Source organism: Antennarius striatus, chromosome 1, assembly GCF_040054535.1.
Source record: "Antennarius striatus isolate MH-2024 chromosome 1, ASM4005453v1, whole genome shotgun sequence".
NCBI classification, from domain to species: domain Eukaryota; kingdom Metazoa; phylum Chordata; class Actinopteri; order Lophiiformes; family Antennariidae; genus Antennarius; species Antennarius striatus.
Window position 1 is genome coordinate 2874417 of NC_090776.1, and position 21707 is coordinate 2896123.

Genomic DNA, 21707 nt, shown 5'->3' on the forward strand with positions numbered 1-21707 from the left:
GGTAGGGTTAGGTGGATCAGCCATCTTTAGTCTTTTGAATAAATCTGCACTGACAACAGACACATTATTCCTGATGTGTACTCCAAATATTTATTGATCTTTCATTGACATGTTTACTGAGTTTTGCTGCTGTAAACGTAACAGGACTCGTTCCTGAACCAGCAGCCAGACCACAGCTGTGATGAAGAAGAGGATGGATGAAGAGCAGGGTGATGGTGATCAGCCAGGGATCAGCCAGGCATCAACAACTGCTGGAGGTTCTTCTGTCTCTACTTGTTCTTGCTCAGAGTTCTCTGCTTCTCGGCGTGTTCCACGATCTTCTCCTCCACGTAGAGGCCTTTCCGCCGGCGGACGGCGTTCATGTATTTCAGGGCCTGGTTGGCGGAGTCAGCCTTCTCACCGAAGTGCAGGTATTCTTCCTCAGTGGTGGGAACCCAGTATGGATCACTGCTGATTACCTGGACACAGGTGTGGGGGGAGGGAGGTCAGGTGTTAGGACCAGCAGCAAGAAACGCTGGTAGGTCTGAAAGAATCAGACGTGAATCAACTTCACCCTCATGGAAGGAAGAAGAAAGTAGAAAGGAAGAAGTAGAAGGGAAGAGGGAAGTACAAAGTGAGAAGGAAGTAGTATATTTTCCAGCCACTACTTTTTCCACACCAGCATGAGGTAGAAGATAGAGGAAATTAAACCTTATCGTAGTTTGATTGTGTTTTGAGCAGACACTTTGCACATCACATACACACACACACACACACATATACACACACACACACACACACACACATACTATACCTTATGATGGGAAACACACGGAGAGCGTCACGTGAAACTGCTTTCAAAAATCAAAGCTAATCGATTTGGCTGTCTAAGTATAAAGCTTGTGCACAGACGTTTGGCATTAATGAATTGATATTGAGGCCAATATTAGAGTCACAGTTAGTGTCAAGGTTAGTCAGAGTCAGTAAACTGGTAGTTACCTCCCAGTGGCTGAACACCAGCTGAGGACTGGCCAATCCGCTTGTCCGTTTGCGGATCTCATCAGCGAAGCCGAAGCTCTCGGCCACAGGCAGAACGGCCTTGATGACGAACATGTCCGTCCCTTCCTTCATCTCGTCGTGGAGGACGCGCCCCTCTCGCTTCCCCAGCACGCCGTACACGCGACCTGAAACAGGAGCACAGCTGGTGAGCAGCTAGCGCCTCCAGTAGCCACCGCCACCGCGGTGATGCTGAGTCATGTCGTGGGTTGCTTTAGCATTCACTTGGCTGCCAGCAGGTCTCTAGGCAGCTTTTTCAGGTAGAACACCTGAGCTCTGTCACGGTGACCTGAGGCTCTGGGGCTGAGGAGCATCAGAACACGTCGGGGAGGTTCCAATATATCTTAGCTTTAGCACACATGAGGGCTCTCATACGCTAGAACATATGACCTCTTACCCAACACGTCTGCTGTGGCCATGATCTCACAGGTGTACATGGCAGCCATGAGCCTCTGGGGCTGAGCCTGGAAGGCCTGCCGGCAGGCCTCCTTCACGGCAGCGATCAGCTGGCCGGAGACCTGCCCATAGCGGGCAGCAGGGGCCGATTCCTGCCTGGACCTGGTCTGGCAAAGCTCTGGTGAAGGATCTTCCATATGGGAACACATTTCAGTGCCGGCCTCCCCCTGGCTGTTGGGGAACGCCTCCTGGGCTAGAGAGTCTTTCTCCAGAGACTCCTGGTGTGGGGCCAACGTTGAGGCCTGGATGTCCCACCTTTCTACAGAGAAGCAAACCCCCATAAGCGGCTCCTCACACATGGGGCCCGACAGAGTGGCTAGCTGGAAGCCGCTGATGATGCTGTTATCAAAGTCTCGTAAGGCAGTGCAATGAGGTCCAGCCTCCCCAGTCAGATCCGCCTTGGACAGACACTGCCACACCGAGGGCCGCTGGTAGCCCTCCACACTGTTCAGCAGGATGTTGGGTCCGTACCTGGAAACAGGAACAGTTCCACAGGAAACCATCAGGACCCATAAGGAAATGGGTCTAATCCCAAACCCAATCCCTAACCCCAAACCCTAATCACAAACCCTAACCCCAATCCCTAATCCAATCCCTAACCCTAACCCTAAAGCCCAACCCTAAACCCCAAACCCCAAACTAAAACCCTAACCCACACCCAAATCCTAACCCTAATCCCTGGCCTCTCCTCAGGTAAACCCAGTGGACCACATGAAGCTGTTGTTGGGACAGTGAACTGGGAGTTAGAGGAGGATGAGGGTCCACTGGACAAAGACCACATACCCGTCCCTCTAGACACCCGTTAACCAGCAGCTCCAGCTGGATTACCCTCTAACTGGTTTGACTATCCCAAAACACACCAATACAAATAACGGTTAAAATATAACCCAACATTGTGTAATATGATTTTAACTATCGTGTCCCAAGTTAATTTGCACCGTAGACTTCTTCAGACTGGGTCACCTGTAAAAGTTAATAAAAATGGTCCTCTGATTGATAAAGTGGTACTTTCTATATGGATAGAGCTATGCATGTGGACTAGACCTGCGGGGGCCAAAGGACCAGATTCTCTCCACAGCGTTCCTCCACTTCCTCCCCTGCAGCAGACTCTCCAGCTGGGTCTTGAGTCCAGCAATGGCCTCCAGAGTTCTGAGGCCGACGTCCACACGCCTCCCCTCCCTCAGGGACATGTTGATCTGCTCCAGGGTCCGGATCAGTTCTGTGCTGCTCTCCAGCAGATCCGTCACCTCTGACAGGAGAAACGATACTGGCTTAAAGGTGAGACTCTTCTAGTGGTCAATAGGGTCAGTCACTTCCTGTTTAATGAGTCAAAGCCAGCAGAGCTCAGGTGGCTGAAGCGTTCTTCTCCTATCATGTCAAGGCATTGTGTTGGCCTACATGTTTCCATTTGTTCTGGGGTAAAACCCATCCTTCTTGTATTCCCTCACCAGCCACATCAGTGTGGAACATCAGCAGTCTGAGCATATGTTGGACGACATCACGTCATCAGCTCTTGATGTTCTTTAGCGACGCTTCTGGGAGCAACACTCATGTCCTTCACGTGGAGGCTGGCAGGTCTGACCTGACCCTGACCTAGACCCATTAATGTATTCAGGTCTTACCCTTTGGTAGTGGGATGGCCCGAATGCTGACAGTGGCCAGCCTGTTGGGAGTGGTGAGGGTGACCAGTCCATTTGGGTCCACCTGAAGGGTGTCAGACAGACGGCCCTGGGAGCCTTCATCTTTTACCTGTGACGACATGCGGTAGAGTCAGCCCCAGTGCCAGAGAACCCATCAGTAGTCTGGGTTCTCTGGTACTGTCAAAACGTCCCACCACTGCTGCTTCAGTGAACCCATCACCTACCTGATGAATAATGGCTACTTTCTGCTGCTTGCCCAGCTCCTCGTTCACCATGTCCACCTTTGGGGGACGCACCACCGTTTCTCTGAACGGAATGATGGGCTTTGATACGCTGATCTCGATTTTAGCGAACCTGTAAGGGAACATCCTGTTACTGACGATGACAACAGGATCTGTGGTCTCCACCTTACTAACCACGGAACGAACAACACTCAGAAGACTGTCACTCAGAAGACGACTGTCACTTAGGAGACAACTGTGACACAACTCGAAACTGACCAGTGAATCTAAAACGACCCAAAGATCTGATTCAGAAAGTTTACTAAAAAATACACAGCAAACACAATGTGAGATTTCTGAATGTGACCAATAGCAACCAACCAACAACCAACCAATGATCCTACCAACCAACTAGCCAACCAAATAACCAACCAACCATACAACCAGCCAACCGACTACACAACCAAAATCCTGGTTGCTTTGAGTCTGAGCTGAATGTTGATGGAGCTTCATGATGAAGTACTGACAGGGGGCGGGGACAATCCAGTTCTGACGGAGGGTCAGTTAAAATCCAGTTCTGATGGGGGGCGGGGACAATCCAGTTCTGACAAGCTGTTTGACATCATTACAGAACCTTCACAGATTCAAATCAACCACATACTTACTAACAGACGAGCTAAAGTAGAACAATATAATACAGTGTGCCCTCGTTACTTGTATTTAATGCATTCCGCGAAAGAACGACAAACAATTTATCTTATTATTTATGGATATTTAACGTTTATGTCCCTCCCCATACCGACATTAAACCGCATCCTATCTGTATTACCTTTTCCCACACTCTGATAGACTGTTTAAGGCACTTTCGTGTCTCATGTAAGTCTGAGACTCACAGAACATAGAGCGCTTCCGGACGCTGTCAGCCAATAGAATCCACATACGTCATCACGTGAGTGCCTACCAAAAATCCGCAAAATGGGTGAAGTCGTGAGCGTTGAAGCGCGAATTCGCACTCTATATGTATATTCCTTGCCTTGTGTTTATCGTGTAAACGACACAAACATCCATTTGGTTCTGATGCAGAACCCATTCACTTTTGTTGTTGCTGACATTAACATGTAAACAACAAACACTTGTTTACAAGAATCGAAAAAGTTTGGGTTTTCAGTTCAACTGCTACCAACATGTGACTGGAAACCCGAAAAAGGTGTTGGGCAACGGTGACTAAGCAGGTTCAACAGACTCTAAATCCCGCCCACAGCCAATGACCAGACAGTTAAGGACAAGGTTTCAATGGATGGATGAGGGCATGAAGGACAGTTCCATTGCTCTACAAGAAACTCTTTAGAGCATCTCAGCAGCTGCTTCAGGGATCCTCAGGGGAGACCACCATCACTAGCATCCTGACCAGGTTCTCAAAGCCCTAAAAAAACTTATTTATGGCCACCAGTTCTAGAAAAATGTCATCGTGCCTCAGAGAAGAGCTGGAGAACCAAGTTAAGAACCACGCTGTCTGGACTGCGGGCCAACCCGTTACCAGTGGACCTTTAATGGGCTCTCCAGCAGACAGTACAACCCGCCTTGAGTGCTCTGTATCGATTGGCTGATGGCTACCATGTAGTTTAGGATTTTTATTGCTCTGAGCCATTTCCTGTTTCTATCTTTCTATTTGACTCAATATTTCATCAATCATTTGAGACTCTGACATCAAAACGACAAACATAATTCACATAATAAACATAATTGACCTGCTTCTGCAACTCGGATACCAACTGGAGTGAGTCTGAAGCGGTCCCTGTCTTCCTGTTCTTTGACTCTGATGGCTCAGAGTCCTCAGAAGGACCCTGACAGCATCTGAAAAGAGATGACCTCTGACCTGTGGAAGTCATGAGCTGAGCTCTCAGGAGGTATCTGTGGACAGGAACCTGTCAGACTTCAGGTGTGAGCGGTGAAATACGCCAGCCTGTCCAGATGCTGGACTTTCTTCTGCCCACACTTTCTACCGTGTCTAGGTCTCCTCTGAGGGTCTCTCACCTCTCTGCTACCGCTCTGGTGGCAGCCCTCAGACCCGTCGTTCTACCTGGTGTTCTACTGAGCAGAGACAGTCAGGGAGGTACACTGGGAGGTCCTCCAGAACCCTCTGGGTTCTTCCCACCCATCTCAACCCACCAGCATCAGTGAACAGATGGTATGAACCTCTGCTGGTCTCAATCAGCTGACAGGGCTGTGTGCCCTGGACTCGAACCCGTTTGTAAGGCTTCCGTTAAAGACGAGATCCAAACATGTTCCTGTGCCTGATGCAGCCCAGGTTGGTTTTAGCAACAGAACAAAGTCAAACATCTTCCGTCATTTTAGTGCAAAGACCAATAATTGCCTCGTGAAAATGTTCACATTTAATTAGCCGTCCTTTAACAAAAAACATGGACATCCTGAAACATCTCTAGACAAACGACAAAATTTACACTCGAGCATCACAACTCAGGCCACAGCGGACCTACAGGTGGAGACATTTCCATCACACTGCTGTTCTGACGCTGCTGTCACTCCATTAGACAACGATAAACATACTGAATATCTATTATTACACACACGTCGTTGACAAGCAGGTCGGAAGCCTTGACTGTGAATAAATAAGTCAAATCGATCACCGTGTGTTTGTTACCAGTCACGCCAGCGTGACCTCAGGTCAGATGATCAAAGGTGGCTTCCTGTCAGTGTAAGATGCTAGAAGTCACTGAGATCCTGACAGCCAGGAACGTCCTCTACATGTTTGTAGAAGACATCTACAAACGTGTGTGGAGTCACACATGTTTGTCGACTTCCTCTGCAAGTCTACGTCTGGATGTTGTATACCCGTGGCCAAGGACGGGATTTGAACACCTAAATTTGAATAGTTTGGACAGCTGAGCAAACACTTTTGGCAATACAGGTAGTCCTCAATATACAGACATCTGACTCTGTCTCTGAATATCTCTGAAACAACTGTGTTTCTAGGTTGAGAACTGGCTGTTTAGTGATTCTACCATAATATCCACAGGACTATCCCTAACCCTAACCCCATCTACATGAAGAGTCTGTCCCAGGCTTCAAACACAGTCATGTTTGTGCGTCCATGCTAGCACCAACTCATGAACCTTCTTGGGGACGGTCAGCGTCTCTTCAGCACCTTGACGGAACATCTCAGGTCGCTCTGCGGTTCTCCTCTGGCTGCCCAGACATCTGACCCCTACTGCCATGACGCTCGCCAGGCCACATCATTCCTGAAGCCTTCAAACATCCTCCTTTTCACAACATCACCTTTACAGTACAACTGATACTAATCGTAGTTTGCTAACTATACGGTAGCTAACCGCTGGATCGGTGACCTTTGGCTCTGGGTAAAAACAGGCTGCCGTTTCCTGACATCCACTAATACTTCATTGATCTTCTCTATTCTTGTTGCCCTTGGAGGCTGGTTATTGCTGCTACTATTCCTTGAGCACTGAAACCTGCTCCCTGCACACCAACAACACACATTTTCCATTCACTTCTATGAACTAATAGGAAACAGCTAATTTCTCCTGGAAAACTGCAGCCCATGTCCCCTCTCTGACGGTGGTTGTGGATAATTAGCAGCTGCAGAGGGAAGCTGAGGCAGGAAAAGAGCACGTAGCAGAGATCTGATATGTCGGCTACTAACACTAGAACAACAACACCCCTAGTGGTCAAAATATGAACAGCTGCTGCTTCTGCAGGATCAGACGGACACAGAACACACAGGAAACACAGGAACACCTTTGACAGACGGATGAATGAAGCGTGTTCACATGACTTACAACAGGTATGGAAAAACACTGACCGGTCCCGCAAGTCGTCCAGGCAGCGTTGGAGATGTACTTCACCAGCGGTGACCAGGACGTGTTCTCCGGTCTCCAGGATCAGAACCTCAGCACAGGGATCAGCCTGGTTCAGCAGACGCATCCCCTGGACCAGCTTCGGCATCTCACCTGTGACACAACCCACCAGGTGCAGGTGCTTTATGGATCTGTGTTTACCAGCAGACACAGGTACAGGTGTCACCGGCACCGGCTGACCCCAGAACACCCCGTTACTGAGTTTTACTCTTGTAGACCAGTTTCAAGGCAGGTCTGGTAACTTTAGATCTTTCTGACACAGCATATTATTAGAAAATATAAATCTTTGGCATGAAGATGGATAAAAATGTACAGATTTATGGACTCACGAAGTGGGCTGGTTCCAAGACCTACCTGGATGTTTGGGTTCTATAGCAACCCGAACAATGGGCGTGGCCTCAAAGTTTAGCGGGATGAAAGGCGAGCAGGCGGGAGAGGTTGACAAGGTGGCGGACTTCTGGACACAGTCCTCCAGCCCTCTAATCCCTGATTGGATGGCACAATGACATCAGCAGTGACAGTCAAACAGGGTTCTAAAGGGACATGGGTTCCAGAGAGACACGGGTTCTAAAGGGACATGGGTTCCAAAGGGACAAGGATTCTGGAGGGAAATGGGTTCCAAAGGAAATGGGCTCCAAAGAAAATGGGTTCTAAAGGGACATGGGATCTAGAGGGACATGGGTTCTAAAGGGACATGGGTTCCGAAGGGATATGGGTTCTAAAGGGACATGGGTTCTGGAGGGACATGGGTTCCAGAGGAAATGGGTTCTAAAGGGACATGGGTTTAAAAGGGAAATGGGTTCTAAAGTTTCAAGTTTATTTATTCTTATATAGCCCAGATTCACAGAAAATATCTCAGGGCTTTACAGTCTGCATGATGATATCCCTCTGACCTTTGTGTACTGCGAGCAGCACGACCCTGCTCGCAGTACACAAAGGGACATGGGTTCTATAGGGACATGGGTTCCAAAGGGGCATGGTTTCTAAAGGGATATGGGTCCGTTTATTAACCCTTACTTGTTAATAAACAGACTGACTTTACAGAGACGTTAGTCGGATGGACGTTACAGTCAGACGGACGTTACAGTCAGACGGACGTTACAGTCAGACGGACGTTACAGTCAGACAGACGTTACAGTCAGACGGACGTTACAGTCAGACGGACGTTACAGTCAGACGGACGTTACAGTCAGACGGACGTTACAGTCAGACGGACGTTACAGTCAGACGGACGTTACAGTCAGACGGACGTTACAGTCAGACGGACGTTACAGTCAGACGGACGTTACAGTCAGACGGACGTTACAGTCAGACGGACGTTACAGTCAGACGGACGTTACAGTCAGACGGACGTCTCCCTCAGGAGCTTGACAGAGTCGGTTCTTAACCTCTGAATTATGCTCTACTTTTTGTCATTCCATGAGCAACATTAGGAGGAACTGCAGCAGTGGAAAAACTGCAGATTGAAAACCAATAAAGTCTTAGTGGGGGGAGGTTCTAAACGGTTCTGTGAGGATCGTGTTTCGTTGAGGACACACAAATCTGCTAACTGCTAACATCCTATGGAATTTCCCTGAGCGCTGGAAAGTCCCTCTAAAACTCCTCAGGGTGAGAGGGAGTGTGTGTGTGTGTGTGTGTGTGTGTGTGTGTGTGTGTGTGTGTGTGTGTGTGTGTGTGTGTGTGTGTGTGTGTGCGATCCAAGGGCTGCAGTGCTGTCCAAACAACACAGATGTAAAGAAGTCGTCGCTGCCAGCTCATGTCTGTAAACACGCTACCAATATAAGATTAAAACATGACGTGAATGTTCAGGTCGTCCTCAACATACGAACAAACATGCTGCTGTAGTTCCCCTCTCTGTCAGAACCCCACCAAGCAGCACCACTTCATTCACACTCCCATGACAACTCTGGCACTGACCAACTACAACTAATAACGCTAACACAAAGAACCCATGCACACACGCAGAGAACATAGAAACTCCACACGGAGGAGAGCGACAGCGCCGTGCTGCCTGCAATTAGACGGAAATCTAATGGATAACGTACAACAATTCAGCTCATGAACAACCTCTTTTATATTATCTATATTATCTGCATTATTTATATCATAAATCTGTATTATTATATTATTCATATTATCTGTTTTATTTATATGTATTACCTATATTTTTTACATTATCTGTATTATACTCTGTTATCTGTATTATTTATAATATCTGTATTATTTATATTATCTGTATTATTTATACTGTCTATATTATCTATATTATTTATATTACCTGTATTATACTCTCTATACTATCTATATTATTCACAGTATCTGCATTATTTATATTATCTGTATTATTTATACTATCTATATTATTTATACTGTCTATATTATCTACAATATATTGTTTGTACTATCTGTATTATTTACATTATTTATATTATCTGTATTATTTGCTTTGAACACACCCTGAGGGTTAGGTTATTCCTGGGGGGTGGGGGGTGGAGGAGTGTGACTGATATGACGTGATAGGAGGAAAGGATTCATCCAATCAACACACATCAAGGGTACGACTGTGATCCGCTAAGAGGTGGAACCGACCTCAGTACAGACTGAACACAACATGGACACACACACACACACACACAATGGAACCATGAAGCAGAGCTTCAGACCTGATGGCCCTGAAGCTCCATGTATTTCAGCTTCAGCAGGAACAGAGAGAGCATAGCTCCACCCCCAAACAGTGACATCATTTCTTTTCTTAGATCAGCAGCTGTGGCTGTGGATGAAGCTCTGAGTGGGCGGCGGTGGAGCTGGAAACTATTTGTACGGTTGGATGGTGGAGTCACACGTTTGGGCTGGTGAGCGTCCCCCCCCCACTGCTGAGTGGGGGGCTCTGAGGTGGTTCTGAACGGATCTGGTGTGATGAGTTCTCAGTGGGAGTCAGATCCATGTCGGGCGGGGCTGGGATCGGGGTCTCCAGTCAGTCCCTGTGTGGGAAACGATGTCACCATGGCGACAACATCCCGTCTGATTCCACTCACAGTCCACATGTGAACCGATGTGGACCCGATGCCCAGCTGTCCTCACTGGGACTGGAACCAGTACCCCACCCACATCATCCCCAGAACCCTCTACTGGTCTCCAGTAACACACTGGATTCAATGAGGTCCAGTCAGCCCGAGTCACCAGCACCAGGAACCCACTGTGTTCTGGTGACATCTAGTGGCCACGTCTGGTTCTGGTGCTCCAGGATGGAACCCCCACTGACGGGACCAGTTCAGCTCCGACACAATAAAACCAGATCCATCCCTGGTTTCTGAGCCCACCCAGTAAAACCATGTCCACACCAATGGATTGAATGACGTCGGATTGTCTAATCAGGTGTAGGTTTAGGTCCTGTGTAGGGGCGGGGTCAGGATCTGAAGCATTAAGGGCGGGGTCAGGATCTGAAGCTTTAGGGGCGGGGTCAGGATCTGAAGCTTTAGGGGTGGGGCCAGGACCTTACCCAGCACGTTTCCTGCGGGCACCTCGTCCAGCTCCACCAGCTCTCTGCCCATCAGCAGGTACAGGCTGTCCAGGGAGCAGCAGGACAGGTGAGGGACCTCAGGTAGGTCGTCTGTAGGCCGGCAGCCCTGTGGCAGCTGAGCACGAGACAACCAATGGGCAATGAGCAACAAACAGGCAGCCAATCACATTCAATTAAAACCTGCCTCCAAAAAAATAGAAGGTGAGATCAGGACAACACTGAGGCTCCATATTTAACGTATCCCATGATGCTTCACTCGGAGCGAAAGTGCTTTTTGAAGACGATCCCCGTTCTGAGTTGAAGCCGACTGGTGGTGGTCTGTGGACTCACCGTGCTCAGACCCTGGGCGGGGTCATACTTTGGTCCCAGCACAAAAACCCTGTCGCCTCTCTTCACCGTCCCGCTGTAGACCCGCGCAAACGCGACGAAGACTTCCTTCTGCTCCTCTTCCTCCTCCAGCTTGGAGTCAGTCAGCGTCAGAGCCTCCATCTGATCTGGAGTCAGTCAGGAGTCAAACGAGTCAGACGGCCCAGAGAAGCGTCATGACATCACCATCACTGTGTGACATCATCATATCCAAACCCAAATGGTCTCCAAGCATCAGCCTGGCCTCGGCAGCGCCCTACACTACATGACGGGTTAGTCCTACCTGCGCTGAGACTTGCAGGCTGGCCTCCTGGTGCCGTTGACTCTACCGAGCTGTCTGCCGCCATCCGCTCGGCGTGTCTTCTCCTAGCTTGCTCCCGGCGCTGTGCTAGCTGCTGCTGGGTCAACGGCCTGAACAGGAACACACACACACACACACACACACACACACACACACACACAGAGGTTAGAACACACACACACCTGACCTGTAGAACCTCTGCCAGCAGTCCCCCCGTAGGTCCAGCATCTCTTTGTTCTCCGTTCTCAGACCTGACCCTCAAGGCATGCCCACAGTCACCAGCTGGGGACGGCAGCGCCCCCTCCTGGCCACAGCAGCCTCACCTGGGTCTGTTCTGAGGCAGGGCCTTGGCGTCCATGGCGACCATCTTGGACACAAAGACGATGGTGGGAACGTCTCCTCCGCTGGAACACTGAAGGAACGCTGCAGGGAACCAAGACAACAGGTGTGTGTACACAGGTGTGTGTACACAGGTGTGTGTACACAGGTGTGTGTACACAGGTGTGTGTACACAGGTGTGTGTACCTCTCTTCAGCGCCTGTGTCTCTTCAGGCAGCGAGTCGAACTGACGCGATCCGACACTCATCAGTCTCTCCACCCTCTCGGGGGTCATGTCCAGCGGACTGGGGAGCTTCTCACAAACCATCGCTGACGTCTGCGTTCAAGGAAAACAAAAAACAAACACTCGACCCCTCCAGAAACACTGGGGGGGGCTGACGTCAGACACGTGGCACAGGATACAGAGGACGGCCTGAGACACAGGTAACCACTGGCTGAGGATGGCGTGGAGGAGGACTTTAGGGTCTGAGTGGCGACTGTCTCGAGGCAACACCTTCACCCCCAGTGACGACACCACCTTCTCCACCTTCTGCTGGTCTCTGCTCACAGCAGGATAGACAGCATTAACGTCACCTGTGCCTCACGTCACACCGCTGCTCCCACACAGAGGGGCGTTTGATTCACCCACCTCCTGGTGACCACGGCATCGTACAAGCTCCAGATGTTGTCCAGCACCAGCTGCACAAACAGCGGCTTCTTCCCTCTGGCCTGCAGGGAGACAAGGGGGGACGGTGAGACGCGCCCCCACCACCGGGCTGCATTCCATTCCGCTGTGTCAGCGTCAGGAACACAGACACCCCCAGTGAGACAGATGACCCCACCCGGCTCAGAGGCGACGGCTGAACTGTCCGCCTGCCCTCCAGGTGTGAAACGAGTGAAACTCAGAGGCACAGGTGACAAAACCACAGGAGTCACATGACGACAACTTGATTGGTGAAGCCACACCCACATAATCCTGTGTCTCTGTGTGTCACCTGTGTCTCTGTGTGTCACCTGTGTCTCTGTGTATCACCTGTGTCTCTGTGTGTCACCTGTGTCTGTTTCTGTGTGTCTCCTATGTCTCTGTGTATCACCTGTGTCTCTGTGTGTCACCTGTGTCTGTTTCTGTGTGTCACCTGTGTCTGTTTCTGTGTGTCACCTGTGTCTCTGTGTGTCACCTGTGTCTCTGTGTGTCACCTGTGTCTCTGTTTGTTTCTTTGTGTCACCTGTGTCTGTGTGTCACCTGTGTCTCTGTGTGTCACCTGTGTCTGTGTGTCTGTTTCTGTGTGTCACCTGTGTCTCTGTGTGTCACCTGTGTCTCTGTGTGTTTCTGTGTGTCACCTGTGTCTCTGTGTGTCACCTGTGTCTGTGTGTCTGTTTCTGTGTGTCACCTGTGTCTCTGTGTGTCACCTGTGTCTCTGTGTGTCACCTGTGTGTTTCTGTGTGTCACCTGTGTCTCTGTGTGTCACCTGTGTCTCTGTGTGTCTCCTGTGTCTCTGTGTGTTTCTTTGTGTCACCTGTGTCTGTGTGTCACCTGTGTCTGTTTCTGTGTGTCACCTGTGTCTCTGTGTGTCACCTGTGTCCCTGTGTGTCACCTGTGTCCCTGTGTGTCACCTGTGTCTCTGTGTGTCTCCTGTGTCTGTTTGTTTCTTTGCGTCACCTGTGTCTCTGTGTGTCACCTGTGTCTCTGTGTGTCACCTGTGTCTCTGTGTATCACCTGTGTCTCTGTGTCACCTGTGTCTGTTTCTGTGTGTCTCCTGTGTCTCTGTGTATCACCTGTGTGTCTGTGTGTCACCTGTGTCTGTTTCTGTGTGTCACCTGTGTCTCTGTGTGTCACCTGTGTCTCTGTGTGTCACCTGTGTCTGTTTCTGCGTGTCACCTGTGTCTCTGTGTGTCACCTGTGTCTCTGTGTGTCACCTGTGTCTCTGTGTGTCACCTGTGTCTCTGTGTGTCACCTGTGTCTCTGTTTGTTTCTTTGTGTCACCTGTGTCTGTGTGTCACCTGTGTCTCTGTGTGTCACCTGTGTCTCTGTGTGTCACCTGTGTCTGTGTGTCTGTTTCTGTGTGTCACCTGTGTCTCTGTATGTCACCTGTGTCTCTGTGTGTCACCTGTGTGTTTCTGTGTGTCACCTGTGTCTCTGTGTGTCACCTGTGTCTCTGTGTGTCACCTGTGTCTGTGTGTCTGTTTCTGTGTGTCACCTGTGTCTCTGTGTGTCACCTGTGTCTCTGTGTGTCACCTGTGTGTTTCTGTGTGTCACCTGTGTCTCTGTGTGTCACCTGTGTCTGTTTCTGTGTGTCACCTGTGTCTCTGTGTGTCACCTGTGTCTCTGTGTGTCACCTGTGTCTCTGTTTGTTTCTTTGTGTCACCTGTGTCTGTGTGTCACCTGTGTCTCTGTGTGTCACCTGTGTCTCTGTGTGTCACCTGTGTCTGTGTGTCTGTTTCTGTGTGTCACCTGTGTCTCTGTGTGTCACCTGTGTCTCTGTGTGTTTCTGTGTGTCACCTGTGTCTCTGTGTGTCACCTGTGTCTGTGTGTCTGTTTCTGTGTGTCACCTGTGTCTCTGTGTGTCACCTGTGTCTCTGTGTGTCACCTGTGTGTTTCTGTGTGTCACCTGTGTCTCTGTGTGTCACCTGTGTCTCTGTGTGTCTCCTGTGTCTCTGTGTGTTTCTTTGTGTCACCTGTGTCTGTGTCACCTGTGTCTGTTTCTGTGTGTCACCTGTGTCTCTGTGTGTCACCTGTGTCCCTGTGTGTCACCTGTGTCCCTGTGTGTCACCTGTGTCTCTGTGTGTCTCCTGTGTCTGTTTGTTTCTTTGCGTCACCTGTGTCTCTGTGTGTCACCTGTGTCTCTGTGTGTCACCTGTGTCTCTGTGTATCACCTGTGTCTCTGTGTCACCTGTGTCTGTTTCTGTGTGTCTCCTGTGTCTCTGTGTATCACCTGTGTGTCTGTGTGTCACCTGTGTCTGTTTCTGTGTGTCACCTGTGTCTCTGTGTGTCACCTGTGTCTCTGTGTGTCACCTGTGTCTGTTTCTGCGTGTCACCTGTGTCTCTGTGTGTCACCTGTGTCTCTGTGTGTCACCTGTGTCTCTGTGTGTCACCTGTGTCTCTGTGTGTCACCTGTGTCTCTGTTTGTTTCTTTGTGTCACCTGTGTCTGTGTGTCACCTGTGTCTCTGTGTGTCACCTGTGTCTCTGTGTGTCACCTGTGTCTGTGTGTCTGTTTCTGTGTGTCACCTGTGTCTCTGTATGTCACCTGTGTCTCTGTGTGTCACCTGTGTGTTTCTGTATGTCACCTGTGTCTCTGTGTGTCACCTGTGTCTCTGTGTGTCACCTGTGTCTGTGTGTCTGTTTCTGTGTGTCACCTGTGTCTCTGTGTGTCACCTGTGTCTCTGTGTGTCACCTGTGTGTTTCTGTGTGTCACCTGTGTCTCTGTGTGTCACCTGTGTGTTTCTGTGTGTCACCTGTGTCTCTGTGTGTCACCTGTGTCTCTGTGTGTCTGTGTCTCTGTGTGTTTCTTTGTGTCACCTGTGTCTCTGTGTGTCACCTGTGTCTGTTTCTGTGTGTCACCTGTGTCTCTGTGTGTCACCTGTGTGTCTCCTGTGTCTGTTTGTTTCTTTGCGTCACCTGTGTCTCTGTGTGTCACCTGTGTCTCTGTGTGTCACCTGTGTGTTTCTGTGTATCACCTGTGTCTGTGTGTCACCTGTGTCTCTGTGTGTCACCTGTGTCTGTTTCTGTGTGTCACCTGTGTCTCTGTGTGTCACCTGTGTCTCTGTGTGTCACCTGTGTGTTTCTGTGTGTCACCTGTGTCTCTGTGTGTCACCTGTGTCTGTTTCTGTGTGTCTCCTGTGTCTCTGTGTATCACCTGTGTCTCTGTGTGTCACCTGTGTCTGTTTCTGTGTGTCACCTGTGTCTGTGTGTCACCTGTGTCTCTGTGTGTCACCTGTGTCTGTGTGTCACCTGTGTCTCTGTTTGTTTCTTTGTGTCACCTGTGTCTGTGTCACCTGTGTCTCTGTGTGTCACCTGTGTCTGTGTGTCACCTGTGTGTGTGTGTGTGTCTGTTTCTGTGTGTCACCTGTGTCTCTGTGTGTCACCTGTGTCTCTGTGTGTCACCTGTGTGTTTCTGTGTGTCACCTGTGTCTCTGTGTGTCACCTGTGTCTGTTTCTGTGTGTCTCCTGTGTCTCTGTGTATCACCTGTGTCTCTGTGTGTCACCTGTGTCTGTTTCTGTGTGTCACCTGTGTCTCTGTGTGTCACCTGTGTCTCTGTGTGTCACCTGTGTCTGTGTGTCTCCTTTGTCTCTGTGTGTTTCTTTGTGTCACCTGTGTCTCTGTGTGTCACCTGTGTCTGTTTCTGTGTGTCACCTGTGTCTGTGTGTCACCTGTGTCCCTGTGTGTCACCTGTGTCTCTGTGTGTCACCTGTGTCTCTGTGTGTCTCCTGTGTCTGTTTGTTTCTTTGCGTCACCTGTGTCTCTGTGTGTCACCTGTGTCTCTGTGTGTCACCTGTGTCTCTGTGTATCACCTGTGTCTCTGTGTCACCTGTGTCTGTTTCTGTGTGTCTCCTGTGTCTCTGTGTATCACCTGTGTCTGTTTCTGTGTGTCACCTGTGTCTGTTTCTGTGTGTCACCTGTGTCTCTGTGTGTCACCTGTGTCTCTGTGTGTCACCTGTGTCTCTGTGTGTCACCTGTGTCTCTATGTGTCACCTGTGTCTGTTTCTGTGTGTCACCTGTGTCTCTGTGTGTCACCTGTGTCTCTGTTTGTTTCTTTGTGTCACCTGTGTCTGTGTGTCACCTGTGTCTCTGTGTGTCACCTGTGTCTCTGTGTGTCACCTGTGTCTGTGTGTCTGTTTCTGTGTGTCACCTGTGTCTCTGTATGTCACCTGTGTGTTTCTGTGTGTCACCTGTGTCTCTGTGTGTCACCTGTGTCTCTGTGTGTCTCCTGTGTCTCTGTGTGTTTCTTTGTGTCACCTGTGTCTCTGTGTGTCACCTGTGTCTCCTGTGTCTGTTTGTTTCTTTGCGTCTCCTGTGTCTCTGTGTGTCACCTGTGTCTCTGTATGTCTCCTGTGTCTCTGTGTGTCACTGTGTCTGTCTCTGTGTATCACCTGTGTCTGTTCGTTTCTTTGTGTCACCTGTGTCTCTGTGTGTCACCTGTGTCCGTTCGTTTCTTTGTGTCACCTGTGTCTCTGTGTGTCACCTGTGTCTCTGTGTGTCACCTGTGTCTCTGTGTGTCCGTTTCTGTGTGTCTCCTGTGTCTTTGTATGTCTCCTGTGCCTCGTGTGAGGACCGCTGGAGGACAGGACCAGGACCTCAGACGGACCATGACCAGAGTTTTCACACAAGAACCTCATGAAACACGGACCACGTTCTAAATCTGCACTCGATTTTCCCGAGGAAGACGACAGTTCACCGGGTCAGAGTGTCACCATGGCGACCAGAGGGGAGTGGTCTACCTGCGCCCCCTTCATGATCCTCCGGGCCCTGGCGTCCAGGTAAAAGTCCCCCCAGAGGGTCTTCAGCAGCACCTCCCTCCGGACGCCCATCCTCTGGCTGTAGATGAGGGCGAACTGCTGGACGCTGCAAGACAACAAGACACGACAACATGACACAACCAACATGACACGACATGACACGACGACATGACACGACGACATGACACGACAACATGATACGACATGACACGACAACATGACACAACCAACATGACACGACATGACACGACGACATGACACGACAACATGATACAACCAACATGACACGACATGACACGACGACATGACACAACCAACATGACACAACATGACACGACGACATGACATGAGGACATGACACGACAACGTGACACAACCAACATGACACAACATGACACGACGACATGACATGAGGACATGACATGAGGACAAGACACGACAACATGACACAACAACATGACATGAGTACATGACACAACAACATGACACGAAAACATGACACAATATGACATGAGTACATGACACGACAACATGACAAACCAACATAACACGACAACATGACACGAGAACATGACGACATGACACGACAACATGACACAACAACATGACCTGAGTACATGACACGACAACATGACACAACAACATGACCTGAGTACATGACACGACAACATGACACAACAACATGACATGACAACATGACACGAAAACATGACACAACATGACCTGAGTACATGACACGACAACATGACAACAACAACGTGACACGACAACATGAGTAAATGACACGACAACATGACATAACAAGACACGACAACATGACACAACTTGACACGACAACGTGACATGACGACATGAGTACATGACTCGACAACATGACACCCCCCTCCCCCACCTGAAGCCCCCCCCTCCACCCTGCAGCTTCACCTGAAACCTGAATCTCCTCCCCCCTGCAGCCTCACCTGAAGCTCCTCCCCCCTGCAGCCTCACCTGAAGCCCCACCCCTTCCCCTGCAGCCTCACCTGAAGCCCCACCCATCCACGGCGCTGGCGAACACCACATTTCCCTGGTCGGGGGAGAAGTAGAGGTTGGAATCGTCGACCTGCTCCAGCCCGGCGCTCCAGTCGTAGATCTGCTCTCCAGCCGCCTCCCCCGGCTCCTCCCCCGGCTCCTCCCCCAGCTCCTCCCTCGGCTCCTCCCCCACCTCCCTGTCCTTCTCAGCCCGCTCCTCCAGCACCTTGGATGTGAACAGAGTCCCGGTGACGGCGTTGACCTGCGGGGGGAGAGCAGAGACCTGCTGATACAGCACTGGGGGACGTGGGGATTGGTGATGGGGGACCTCGACCTCGAACCTGCTGCAGGATCTGCTGCAGCTGCCTGTAGGCCTCCTGGGGGGTCAGCTTCAGCTCCACGATGAGCCGGTCTATCTTGTTGATGACCAGAACTGGCTTGATGTTCTCCAGCCACGCCTGACGCAGCACTGCCTGGGTCTGCAACCCAAAACCACGTCGACATCCGGTCAACGATCAGAGACACAACCAGCAGCCATTAGCCTAGCATTAGCTTAGCATTAAGTCTGTAAACCCTGATCTAGAAACCACAATACTAATGAATCAGCTGTTGTTGGCTTGACCAGGGCAGCTTCCCATCTTTGTGCTACGCTAGCATACTAGTTGCTAGTTCCAGCTAACATGCTGATTGCTAGGCTAACATTCTAGTTGCTAGTTCCAGCTAACAAGCTAACTGCAGTGCTAACATGCTAGCTGCTAGTGCCAGCTTCCTGTTTCCTGCACGTACAGGAGTCGTGTTCTCAGAAAAAGACTACCACAGGGCTCGACTAATCAAACCGACCAATCAGAGAGCGGTATCGTGGGGTTCATGAACAGACGTGGGTCCTTACCTGTGGACACACCCCCTCCACGGCGTCCACCACCACGATGGCGCCGTCACAGAGCCGGACAGCCGTGGACACTTCGGAGGAGAAGTCCACGTGACCAGGAGAGTCGATCAGGTTGATGAGGAAGTCCTGTTCCCCTGAGGAGAACCAGAGGAACCAGCAGCGTTACACGCCCCTCAACACCACCATCATCGTCATCTTCATCATCATCAACCATCATCATCATCTTCTTCATCACCACCATCTTCACCGTCATCATCACTATCATCCTAACAGGGTTAGGATTCCAGAGACGGACAGCTCAGGTTGTAGGTATAGTTCATGTTCTAGTTTCATTTCAGGTTCTAAGTTCAGGTTGTAGTAAAATTCCTGTTGAGGTTCGAGGTCTAGTTCAGGTTCTAGTTCAGGTTGAGTTCAGGGTCTAGTTCTAGTTCAAGTTCTAGTCCTAGTTCTAGACTGTTCTGCAGTGGATTGGAGCTTTGCAGACATCATCTCATCTCCTCTAACAGCTTCATTCCTTCACAGTCAGTACAAAAGCCACGTAAAGTGGTTCTGCACAGCAGCAGCCCGGGTCCACTGGACCTGACGGTAGACCCGTCCGGACCGGACCAGACCAGACCAGGTCAGACCAGACCAGACAAACTGGACCGGACCAGACCAGGTCAGACCAGACCAGACAAACTGGACCGGACCAGACCAGACCAGGTCAGACCAGACCAGACAAACTGGACCGGACCAGACCAGGTCAGACCAGACCAGACAAACTGGACCGGACCAGACCAGACCAGACCTTACCGTGTCTGTGGTGCAGGGAGATGGCGCTGGACTTCATGGTGATCCCTCTGAGCTGTTCATCCTGCCGGCTGTCCAGGTACCTGAGCTGGTGGAACACAAGGAGGAACGTCTGTCCCAGCAGGACAGGAGGACAGGAGAACAGGAGAACCGGGTCTTACCTTCCCCGCCAGCCGGGTGGAGATGATACCGTTGCTTGCCACCAGACAGTCAGCCAAAGACGTCTTACCTGCAGACACACAGACACACGTGACCCCGACTGACCTCCATCCAGCCCTTCCTCAACCCTTTCATGCTTCACCCCATGTGACCTCTGACCTGGCGGTCCCAGGAGAACACGTGTAAATGGGACAGTCAAGCCAGCAACCACTCCACAGCTCTGTCCAGCTGTCACCTACAAGAACCTCAACCCAGGCCAGGACCTGGACCTACTGCGTGTAGACCCACAGACCCCGTCCCACTGAACCCGGATCCCCATTATTAATGACCCACAGACATCCAGATCCAGATCAGATCAGACCCAGACAGTCGTTCCTGAACCCCCCACCCAATGAGGACCACCAGACCTCCCCCAACCAGGGATGGAGACCTGCGGAAGACTCGTGACCTCACCATGGTCCACGTGGGCCAGGATGCACAGGTTCCGGGTGTTGGCCGGGTTCCTCTGCAGCGCCCGGATGTTCTCCAGCCCCATGACGAGCCCTGAAACCAGCGACACCGGTGAACACACACGAGAGGGGCGGGACTACTACCTGCAGGTCACGTGACAGGCGACACGCGTGTGACGTCACCGACGTGACTCCGTTTCTCCACACGCGGTTCCGGTGGGCGCGAATAGCAGCTGGTTAGCTGGACCGGTGTTAGCTTCAGAGCTAAGCTAGCTTCTAAAGCTAGCTTAGCTCTGAAGAGCAAAGCGGTGCCGTGAAAAAGAGGACGGCTTCCGGTTTCGGCTCGTAACACACACGCACACACACACACACACACACACACACACACACACACACGCACACACACACACACCAGAAAAGAAACACGTCTCAGACTGGACACACTCGCCTCACGTTGTTTCCCCGGAAGTTGGAGCGTAGCTTAACCACGCCCCCTCGCTACCATTGGTGCTGCGTTCAAAGACCTGCCAGAGAGTCGGACAGACGTTCACGTTCACAAACACACCAAGAACACAGACTACACCAAAGCACCAATGTGGACATGGACATGTTACAGAAGATCCTACAGCATCAAGATCATTAAGATCACACCACAGACACTGAAATAGACCCTGACAATCATTTCCTCTCTACCATTGTCAAAAACTGCAGTTATTTCACCCAAGAACATTATGAAAACAGTGTAGATTCAGCAGATAACCTCTCAATAATCAATTTTAATAGTCAAAGCATGTTCATGAACTTTGAGCCTATCAAAGACTACCTGCAACATTTCACTCGTCCAATTTAGCGTCACTGAAACCTGGTTCGATGATGATAAAGGTATTGATTTTTGTCTTGATGGATATGAATTAAGATATATAAACAGAGTAGGTAAAAAAAGGAGTTGGGGTTGATTCACAAATCTGTTAAATTATTTAAAGTTTTAACTAATATGACAGCAGCTGTGGAGGGATTATATGAATGTTTAACAGTGGGAATTCTAAATGACAAAAAAAACCAAATATCATCATGAGTTGTGTTCAGATATGGAAACTTTCCCAGACTGGATTGGTAAAAACTGTTTTCAACTGTCAAAACAAAAAAACACATTTATCTGTGGTGATTTTTAACATTGATCTGTTAAACCCAACCAAGCACCAAACAG

The 21707-nt window shown here is 50.1% G+C and overlaps 1 protein-coding gene across 4 annotated transcripts; it reads right to left on the reverse strand.

Moving 5' to 3' along the window:
• Positions 1 to 76: 76 nt before the first annotated feature.
• efl1 (elongation factor like GTPase 1) lies at positions 77 to 20976 on the reverse strand. 4 transcript variants are annotated; one of them, XM_068320760.1, is made up of 23 exons: positions 20949 to 20976; positions 20505 to 20594; positions 20054 to 20121; positions 19896 to 19980; positions 19104 to 19237; positions 18556 to 18693; positions 18226 to 18476; positions 17189 to 17312; positions 12400 to 12479; positions 12174 to 12310; positions 11958 to 12080; positions 11756 to 11855; positions 11415 to 11542; positions 11096 to 11259; positions 10745 to 10880; positions 7600 to 7731; positions 7191 to 7338; positions 3356 to 3485; positions 3114 to 3240; positions 2536 to 2740; positions 1433 to 1962; positions 979 to 1163; positions 77 to 458 (listed from the first exon to the last, which is right to left on the reverse strand). In XM_068320760.1, exons 2-23 carry the CDS (start codon positions 20584 to 20586, stop codon positions 270 to 272), a joined length of 3396 nt encoding a protein of 1131 aa, XP_068176861.1. In that variant the 5' UTR covers positions 20587 to 20594; positions 20949 to 20976; the 3' UTR covers positions 77 to 269. The 4 variants fall into 4 exon arrangements, with proteins under 4 accessions (XP_068176861.1, XP_068176852.1, XP_068176870.1 ...); XM_068320751.1 differs by having other exon boundaries at positions 20913 to 20965; XM_068320769.1 differs by having other exon boundaries at positions 20954 to 20962.
• Between the last annotated feature and the right edge of the window lie 731 nt (positions 20977 to 21707).